Here is a 9,539-nt window from a genome sequence, read left to right on the forward strand (position 1 = left end):
ATAAAATAGGGATTGAGACTCTAAGCCCCACATGGGACAGGGACTGTGTCCAACTCTATTTGCTTATGTCCACCCCAGCACTTAGCACAGTGCCTGGCACATAGAAAGCACTTAGCAAATACCATAATTTTTACTACTATCATCATTATTCTTATTAGATACAAGTTAATCATGTTGGACACAGTCCCTGTCCCACGTTGGACTCACAGTCCTAATCCCCGTTTTACAGATAATGTGACTGAGGCCCGGAGAACTGACTTGCTCAAGGTCACACAGAAAACAAGTGGCAGAGCCTGGATTAGAACTCAGGTCCCCTCACTCCCAGGCCTTTGCTCCTGAGAAGCAGCGTGGTTTAGTGGAAAGAGCCCGGGCTTGGGAGTCAGAGGTCATGGGTTCGAATCCTGACTCCACCACTTGTCAGCTTTGTGACTTTGGGCAAATCACTTCACTTCTCTGGGCCTCAGTTCCCTCATCTGTAAAATGGGGATTAAGATTGTGAGCCCCACGTGGGACAAACTGTTAACCTTGTACTTCCCAAGCACTTAGTACAGTGCTGTGCACACAGTAAGCGCTCAGTAAATACGATTGATTGATTGTATCTATCCCAGCACTTAGAACAGTGCTCGGCACATAGAGTGGAGAGAGCCTGGGCTCTGGAGTCAGAGGTCATAGGTTCAAATCCCGGCTCCGCCAATTGTCAGCTGTGTGACTTTAGGCAAGTCAACTTCTCTGTGCCTCAGTTACCGCATCTGTAAAATAGGGATGAAGACTGTGAGCCCCATGTGGGCCAACGCGATTCATTCATTCAATCGTATTTATTAAGCGCTGACTGTGTGCAGAGCACTATACTAAGCTCTTGGGAAATCCAAGTTGGCAACATAGAGAGGCGGTCCCTACCCAACAGTGGGCTTACAGTCTAGAAGGGGGAGACAGACAACAAGACAGAACATATTAACAGAATAAAATAAATAGAATAAATATGTACAAATGAAGTAGAGTAAAAAATATGTACAAACATATATACATATATACAGGTGTATACGTGATCACCTTCTAGACTGTGAGACCACTGTTGGGTAGGGACCGTCTCTATATGTTGCCAACTTGGACTTACCAAGCGTTTAGTCCACTGCTCTGCACACAGTAAGCGCTCAATAAATACGTGAATGAATGAATCACCTTGTAACCTCCCCAGGGCTTAGAACAGTGGTTTGCACACAGTAAGAGCTTAATGAATGTCATCATTATTATTATTACGCTCAATTCCCTAGGCCACTCTGCTTTAGCTCCGAATCTAAAAGAGCCCGGAGCCAGAGAGAGACGGAGATGGGGAGAGAGAGGGAGGCAGCATTCAGGCCTCGCCCCCTCCCCAGGCCCCTCCCTCCTCTTCGGGTCCCCCCACCCCATCCTGGGCTCGGGGAGGAGCAGCGTTTGCTGAGTCCGCAGCGCCGGCAGCCCAAGATCTGAGGCTCCGGGCCCGGGGCCGGACCGCCGGACTCAGCATGTGAGCCCGCAGGGCCGAGCAGGTAAGGGAGGAGGCCGCTGGGATGGAGGGATGGAGGGAGGGAGGGAGGGAGGGATGGATGGATGAAGGGAGGGAGGGAGGGATGGGAGAATGGAGAGATGGAGGGATGGACGGAGGAAGGGATGGATGGATGGATGGAGGGAGGGAGGGATGGATGGATGGAGGGAGGGAGGGAGGAATGGAGAGATGGAGGGATGGACGGAGGGAGGGATGAATGGAGGGAGGGATGGGTGGAGGGAGGGATGGAGGGAGGGATGGATGGAGGGATGGAGGAATGGAGAGATGGAGGGATGGACGGAGGGAGGGAGGGAGGGATGGATGGACGGAGGGAGGGAGGGATGGATGGATGGATGGAGAGAGGGAGGGATGGAGGGATGGAGGGATGGAGGAATGGAGAGATGGAGGGATGGACCAAGGGAGGGAGGGAGGGATGGAGGGAGGGAGGGAGAGATGGAGGGCTGGAGGAATGGAGAGATGGAGGGATGGACGGGGGGGGAAGCAGGGGCGCCATCCCTTTCTCTGTCTCCTCATCTCTGCCCTCCTCATCTCTGCCTCTCCTCTAGCTGGACTCCAATCCCCACCCCTGAACACCCTCGGCCCCAGCCCGGATTGCCGAGGGGGCTGGGGGCGGGGGGATTGTCCTCCAGGGCCCTTCTCCCCCCATCGTTTCCCAGCCCTGGCGTGGAGGGGTCGCCCCTGCCCTCTCCGTTCTTCCTCCAGCCCCTCCCTGTGAGTGTGTGTGCGGGTTTTTTTTTTGGGTGGGGGGTGAGTATATGTGTCAGTATGTGAGCGCTTGATGTATTTATATGTATATTTATGGAATCCCTATATATGATATAGATATCATATAACTATATCTATATATAGATAGATGGGTTGTTATGCAAGAGTGTGTGTGTATCCGGATGAGGGTCCGTGAATGTCTTTGTCTGGTTGTGTGTCTGGTTGTGTGTCTGGCTGTGCGTCCAGGCAGACATCTGCCCGGATTTTCTGATCACCCATGTGTCTGTCCAGGTTTGTGAGTCTGGGTCCATGGGTGGATGTGTGTGTGTCTATGCATGTATGACTGTATGTACAGCTCCAGACTTGGCTCCTCTCTGCCTCAGTTTCCCCCTCCTGCTCTTCTCTTGAGGCTTTGGGGGAGGGGAGGAGATAGGAGAGAGTAACCTGGGAGAGGGGTGAGGCGGAGGAGAATCCTTTGACTTTTGATTTTCCTGGTGCTCTTGGGACCCCAGCCGTTGGAAGTGGGCAGGGAAAGCTAATCTCTACTTGACCTCTCTGCTTCCCGGGATTTATAAAATACTCCTACTAATACTAATAATAATCAACTCCTTACAATGTGCCAAGCACTGAACTAAGTATGGGGTTGATGCAGCATATGAGGAACGGACCCAATTCTCCACCTACACGGAGCTCACAGTCTAGGAGGAAGGGAGAACGGGCATTTTGTCCCCATTTTACAGAAGAGGTAAGTGAGGCACGAAAGGGTGAACTGACCGGCCCAAGGTCACCCAGCAGACAAGTGGCCGAGCCGGGATTGAAACCCAAGTCTTCTGGCTCCTGGGCCCGGGCTCTTTTCACTAGGCCTCACTGCTTAATATTTCAGCAGGAAGGGAAAGCCAAGTCATGAGACAGAGAGACAAGAGCCAGGGGAAGGGGAAGGGAGGGAGTACTGGGAAAGTATCTATCCCAGCTCTTAAAACACTGCTTGGCACATAGTAAGCGCTTAAAAAATACTACAGTTATTAAAGGGATCCGGGTCTCCTCGTTCACCCCCAGAATCCAACCGCATCGTCCCTTCGACAGATCGGTGGGGCAGAGGACCGTGTCTCTTGTGAAGAGAAGCAGCGTGGCTCAGTGGAAAGAGCCCGGGCTTTGGAGTCAGAGGTCACGGGTTCAAATCCCGGCCCCGCCAACTGACAGCTGTGTGACTTTGGGCAAGTCACTTAACTTCTCCGGGCCTCAGTGACCTCATCTGTAAAATGGGGATGAAAACTGTGAGCCCCCCGTGGGACAACCTGACCCCCTTGTAACCTCCCCAGCTTTTAGAACAGTGCTTTGCACATAGTAAGAGTTTAACAAACACCATCATTATGATTATTATTTGCTTGTATCCACCCCAGCGCTCAGTACAGTGCCTGGCACAAAGTAAACGCTTAACAAATACTTAAGCGCTTAAGTATTTGCTTAATACTTAATTAGAGCTCATTATTGGCCAAGCTTACGCACACATCTGCCCTGTAGGTTGGTGGGGAAGGGGCGACTCCAGGCCAGGGCCCCACAACTCGGCTTGTGCCTCCCAGCCTGCAGGCCTCCTCGCCCTGGCACGAAGACTGCCCGGCTCTGCCCCTGGTGCCAGCCCTGGGAGGGGGACGGGGGGGGCGCGAGCCTGGCCAGGCCAGGCCAACTTCTGTTTCCTTTCCACTTCCCAGCTCCTCCGGGCGCGGGGGCCGGACCCGCCGCCGCCTCTTCCTCCTCCTCCTCCTCCTCCCGGCCGCCCTCCGGCCTGGGCCCGGGGCCATGGAGCAGTTGGCGCTCTGGTCCCTGCTCCTGACGGCGCCTAGCTGGGCCGACTTGTGCCCACGTCGCTGCCACTGCCAGGCCCCGGCCCCGTCTCTGGCGGTTCTGTGCGCCCGCACCGGGCTTCTCTTCGTGCCCGCCCTGCTGGACGCCCGCACGGCCGAGCTGCGCCTGACGGACAACTTCATCGCGGCCGTGCGGCGTCAGGACTTCGCCAACCTGACCCGTCTGCTGCACCTCACCCTGTCGCGCAATACCATCAGCCAGATCCTGCCCTGGGCCTTCGCCGACCTGCGGGCCCTGCGGGCCCTGCACCTGGATAGCAACAGGCTGCTGGCCCTGGACGGCGAGCAGCTCCGCGGCCTTCCCAACCTGCGCCACCTGATCCTCAGCAACAACCAGATCAGCTCCATCGCCCCGGCCGCCCTGGACGACTTCGCCGAGACGCTGGAGGACCTGGACCTGTCCTACAACAACCTGGAAGGCCTGCCCTGGGCCGCCGTGGGCCGCCTGGCCAACGTCAACTCTCTCAGCCTGGACCACAACCTCATCGCCCACGTGCCGCCCGGTGCCTTCGCCAACCTTCAAAAGCTGGCGCGGCTGGACATGACGTCGAACCGGCTGAAGACCATCCCGCCGGACCCGCTCTTCCTGCGCATCCCCGTGTATGCCCGGTCGCGGGGCTCCCCGCTCTCCTCCCTGGTGCTCGGCTTCGGGGGCAACCCCCTGCACTGCAACTGCGAGCTGCTCTGGCTGCGCCGCCTGACCCGCGAGGATGACCTGGAGACCTGCGCCTCGCCGCCCGGCCTCCTGGGCCGCTACTTCTGGACGGTGCCCGAGGAGGAGTTCGTCTGCCAGCCGCCCGTCATCACCAGGGCCTCGGCCCGCGCCACCGTGGCCGAGGGCCAGCCGGTGAGCCTGCGCTGCCGGGGCTCCGGGGACCCGGCCCCCAGCGTCCACTGGCTGGCCCCCGACGGGCGCGTGGTGGCCAACTCCAGCCGCCTGCGGGTCTCCGAGGCCGGGAGCCTGGACATCGCCGTCACCCGTCCGCGGGACAGTGGTGTCTTCACCTGTGTGGCCTCCAACGCCGCTGGGGATGCCACGGCCTCGGTGGAGCTGAGTGTGGGGCCCCGGCCACGGGAGGCCAATGGCAGCAGGCCGCGCCCGGGGCCCTCGGACATCCTCACGGCAGGCCGGGGCAACGGCACGGCCGTCGGTGCCCAGCCCCGGGTGGTGGCCGTGGCCCAGGTGACCACCTCCTCGGCCCTGGTACACTGGGAGCCGGGCGCCCCGGCCCCTGGGCTCCGCATGTATCAGATCCAGTACAACAGCTCGGCCGACGACACCCTCATCTACAGGTGCGGCCTGGACTTGGGGGGCAACACGAGGGTGCAGCACGAGGGCACCCCCCTGGGCAGCGCCTGGGTAACAGGGACTTAACTCCGGGAGATCTCCGCGCTCTTAAAAGTCATGCGTTCTAATCCCAGCTCCGCCACTTGTCCGCTCTGTGACCTTGGGCAAGTCACTCCACTTCTCAGGGCCTCTGTTCCCTCATCTGCAAAATGGGGATTAACACTGTGAGCCCCACGTGGGACAGCCTGATTACCTTGAATCCCACCCAGTGCTTAGAACAGTGCTTGTCACATAGTAAGTGCTTAACAAATGCCATCATCATCATCATGATTATTATTATTCTCTGGGCCTCAGTTCCCTCACCTGTAAAATGGAGGTTAAGACTGTAAGCCCCATGTGGGACAACCTGATTACCTTGAATCTACCCCAGCACTTAGTACAGTGCTTGTCACATAGTAAGCGCTTAACAAATGCCATCATCATTATCATGATTATTATTATTCTCTGGGCCTCAGTTCCCTCACCTGTAAAATGGAGGTTAAGACTGTAAGCCCCATGTGGGACAACCTGATTACCTTGAATCCCACCCAGTGCTTAGAACAGTGCTTGTCACATAGTAAGCACTTAACAAATGCCATCATCATCATCATGATGATTATTATTCTCTGGGCCTCAGTTCCCTCACCTGTAAAATGGAGGTTAAGACTGTAAACCCCATGTGGGACAACCTGATTACCTTGAATCTACCCCAGCACTTAGTACAGTGCTTGTCACATAGTAAGCGCTTAACAAATGCCATCATCATCATCATGATTATTATTATTCTCTGGGCCTCAGTTCCCTCACCTGTAAAATGGAGGTTAAGACTTTAAGTCCCATGTGGGACAACCTGATTATCTTGAAGTACTTAGTACAGTGCTTGTCACATAGTAAGTGCTTAACAAATACCATTATCATTATTATTATTATTAATAATAAACCTGGGACCGGCGTGAGCCGCTGAGGGGTCTGGGAAGGATGGGGACTAGTGTGAGGGAGTTTTTTTAAATGACATTTGTTGAGGGTTTACTGGGTGTCCCACGCTGTTCTAAGCTGTGGAGAGGGTACAAGTGAATTAGGTGGGACACAATCCCCGGGGCTTGCAGTCTCAGAAGGCGGGAGAACGGGTATCGATCCCCATTTTACAGTTGAGGAAACTGAGGCACAGAGAAGGAAAGTGATGGTCAGTGAGCAATCATTAGAGGCGGGATTAGAACCCAGGTCCTCTGGCTCCCGGGTCAGGGCTCGTTCCACCGGGCCGCGCTGGCCCGGGAGGCCTGGCCCCGGCTATGGGATAAGTGATGGAGGCGGGCGACCCAGGGATGGAGGGTGGACAGGCTCGCCCTTCCCCCGGGCCTCTCACCCCCTGCCCGTGTCGCCCACCCAGGATGATCCCGCCTTCCAGCCGCTCCTTCCTGGTGCTAGACCTGGCGTCCGGCCGGGCCTACGAGTTGTGCGTGCTGGCCGTGTACGACGACGGGGCGACTGCCCTGACAGCCACGCGGGCCCTAGGCTGCGTGGGCTTCTCCACCCTCCCGGAGCCCGGGCAGTGCCCGTCCCCGCACCCCCCGGCCCTGGGCGGGGGCACCCTCATTGTTGTCCTCGGCGGGGCCATCGCCGCCTCCGCCCTCGCCTTCATCTTCATTCTCATCGCCCGCCACCGAGGAGGCTCCAAGACCCCCGGCCCTCCGGTCAGCCACGTCTGCTCCCAGACCAACGGGGGCTCGGCCGGGCCCGGGGGTCCCCCGCCCAGAAAGGACCAGGACCCCAAGGCCCTGGCGACTGAGCCCCACGATGCGCCCTACTCCGGAGAACAGGGTGAGTAAGGCCCCCGTGCACAATCATTCGTTCATTCATTCGATTGTATTTATTGAATGCTTACTGTGTCCAGAGCCCTGGGCTAAGCGCTCAGGTGGAGACATTAGAACAATAAACAGTCACATTCCCTTCCCACATGAATTTACACAGTCTCCCTTTCCCCACAAGCCCAGGTCTGGTTTCTTCCTCTCGCCTCCCCCACGTCATTCCCAAGTGGCTTCCAGGCTGGCCAGAGGGATAGCAATAATAATAATAATAATGATGATGATGGTACCAATAATAACGGTATTTGGGAAGCAGCATGGCCTAGTGGATAGAGCCCGGGCCTGGGGATCTAATCCTAACTCCTCCGTTTGTCTGCTGTGTGACCTTGGGCAAGTCACTTCACTTCTCTGGGCCTCGGTTACCTCATCTATATAATCTCTGGGACTGTGAGCCCCATAGGGGACACGGACTGTCTCCAACCTGATTAGCTTGTATTTACCCTAGCGCTTATAACAGTGCTTGACGCTTAGCAAGCGCTCAACAAGTACCATCATCATTATTATGTGTTAAACTTGGGAAGGGGGAAGGAATGGGGTCGAATGGGAGCATTTGAATCCCAGTCTGCAAAGGATGCTGAGAAAGTAACTCATCGCCTTGCAAAGGACGCTGGAAAATTGCCCGGACTCTATAGCAAAGGGTGCTGGGAAGCCACCTAGGTCCTTGGGAAAGGGTGCTGGGAAATTCTCTAGGCAGAATCGCTTCTCTTCCTCTAAGCATAGGATGCTGAGAGATCCTGGCAGGCAGAGGGTGGGGAGCTCCGTTTCAGAGCGGGAAGGGACAGGGAGAAGTGAGACATTGTGGGAGTTTGGGGGTTCTGAATCTTGGGGTCTGAATCCTCCATCTTCCTCTCCTCGCCGCCTCCCGATCCCTTCCACCCTCAGCCCCCGCCAGCCCAGCCCGGCCAGGGGAGAGGATGAAGCCAAGCGAATGGACGGACGTGATCATCTGACGCCGCCGTGCGAACTCGGGACCAGGGGGCCGCAGGGGCCGTGTGGTCTGGTGAGCATGGCGGGAGACCCCTCCCCGCCCACACCTGGGTCCTGTCTAGCTCGGGGAGTGGGTTCTTCTGCTGGGAATTGAGAACAGGGATGTCGGGGGTTGGGGGAGAAGGAGAGAACGGCAGCAGGAATGGCGGTGAGATGTCAGGAAGGATGACTGAGTAGGCCGCAGAGGGGCAGGCTGGAATGTTTCCTTCTCTAGAGGGAGAGAGAACGAAGACCCTGTTGGAGAGAATGTGAGAAGAGAGGCAGGGTTGTAGGGGGGTGGGAGTGGAAAACGGGTTGACTCTCCAAAATTTCAGCTGGAGCAGGAGGTGGAGGTAAAACCCAAGCAACCCGTCCATCCACCCCCGGTCCCCGGATCCCCATTCTGGTGTCTGTGTCTTCTCAGGTTTCAGGCCCAATCTCTCAATCCCCCCTCCCTCCCTTGAGCGGCCCTGGAGCCCCCTGTCCCTAGGATCCCCTGCCCGGAACCCCTGGACAGCCAGAGCCCCTGGAAGGGAGGCGAGAGGCCAGGGAGGTGAGAATTGGGGCTGGGGGCGGGAGGGGTGGGAGGAGGGGGTCTTGACCCCGTTGGACAGATCTCCCTAAGTCCCTCCCATTCCTTCGATTTCCCTCACCCCTTCCTATCCCCCCCCTGCTCACCTCTCCCACGATTTCCTTCCAGGCCCGTTGCCATGGAGACGAGGGGGGTCGGAGCGGCCATCTTGGATATGTCCACTCAACGCTGGCGAGAGACAGACCCACGCAAGGCCACGTGGACCGTCCCCTTCCCCCTGACTCCGTCCTCCTCCCGTGACCCTGGAGGATGGGGACCAGGTCCCTCTGGGAATACAGGGTCATGGGGGCTCTTTTCAACCCCCGTCCCCCGCCATCAGGGACTTTTTAAAAATAAAATGGCTCGTGACGCTGGCTGCCACTCCCGAGGCCTGACCCCTGGATGCCCCGCGTCCGGCGGTCCGTCCGGGGCCGTTCCGTGAGGAAGAAGGGAATGGTCCGGTGACCCCCGAGAGCCTGGAGGGGAAGGATCTGGGGTTAGGGAGGGGGACGCCTGACTTCTATGTCTCGCTTTTAATTTAATTTAATGATGGCATTTATTAAGCGCTTACTATGTGCAAAGCACTGTTTTAAGCACTGGGGAGGTTACAAGGTGATCAGGTTGTCCCACATGGGACACAGTCTTCATCCCCATTTTACAGATGAGGGAACTGAGGCCCAGAGAAGTGAAGTGACTTGACCAA

General features: G+C 57.1%; 1 protein-coding gene across 2 annotated transcripts; it reads left to right on the forward strand.

Annotated features, from left to right (window-relative positions):
- The first annotated feature begins 1,495 nt into the window (after window positions 1-1,495).
- On the forward strand, window positions 1,496-9,332 carry LOC119945959 (leucine-rich repeat and fibronectin type III domain-containing protein 1-like protein). 2 transcript variants are annotated; one of them, XM_038767276.1, is made up of 6 exons: window positions 1,496-1,526; window positions 3,958-5,403; window positions 6,825-7,255; window positions 8,182-8,299; window positions 8,690-8,818; window positions 8,966-9,332. In XM_038767276.1, the coding sequence occupies exons 2-4, from the start codon at window positions 4,046-4,048 to the stop codon at window positions 8,247-8,249; spliced, it is 1,857 nt and encodes a 618-aa protein (XP_038623204.1). In that variant the 5' UTR covers window positions 1,496-1,526; window positions 3,958-4,045; the 3' UTR covers window positions 8,250-8,299; window positions 8,690-8,818; window positions 8,966-9,332. The 2 variants fall into 2 exon arrangements, with proteins under 2 accessions (XP_038623204.1, XP_038623205.1); XM_038767277.1 differs by lacking the exon at window positions 8,690-8,818.
- The last annotated feature ends 207 nt before the right edge of the window (window positions 9,333-9,539 follow it).

This window comes from Tachyglossus aculeatus, chromosome 26 (assembly GCF_015852505.1).
Source record: "Tachyglossus aculeatus isolate mTacAcu1 chromosome 26, mTacAcu1.pri, whole genome shotgun sequence".
In the NCBI taxonomy this organism is placed as follows: Eukaryota; Metazoa; Chordata; class Mammalia; order Monotremata; family Tachyglossidae; genus Tachyglossus; species Tachyglossus aculeatus.

What these genes read in the sequence shown, in the direction of transcription:
- LOC119945959 (XM_038767276.1), top strand. Translation starts at nt 4,046, where the DNA reads ATGGAGCAGTTGGCGCTCTGGTCCCTGCTCCTGACGGCGCCTAGCTGG. An exon ending in GACGACACCCTCATCTACAG is followed by an intron (nt 5,404 to 6,824) that starts GTGCGGCCTGGA and finishes TCGCCCACCCAG; the next exon opens with GATGATCCCGCCTTCCAGCC. An exon ending in GCCCTACTCCGGAGAACAGG is followed by an intron (nt 7,256 to 8,181) that starts GTGAGTAAGGCC and finishes TTCCACCCTCAG; the next exon opens with CCCCCGCCAGCCCAGCCCGG.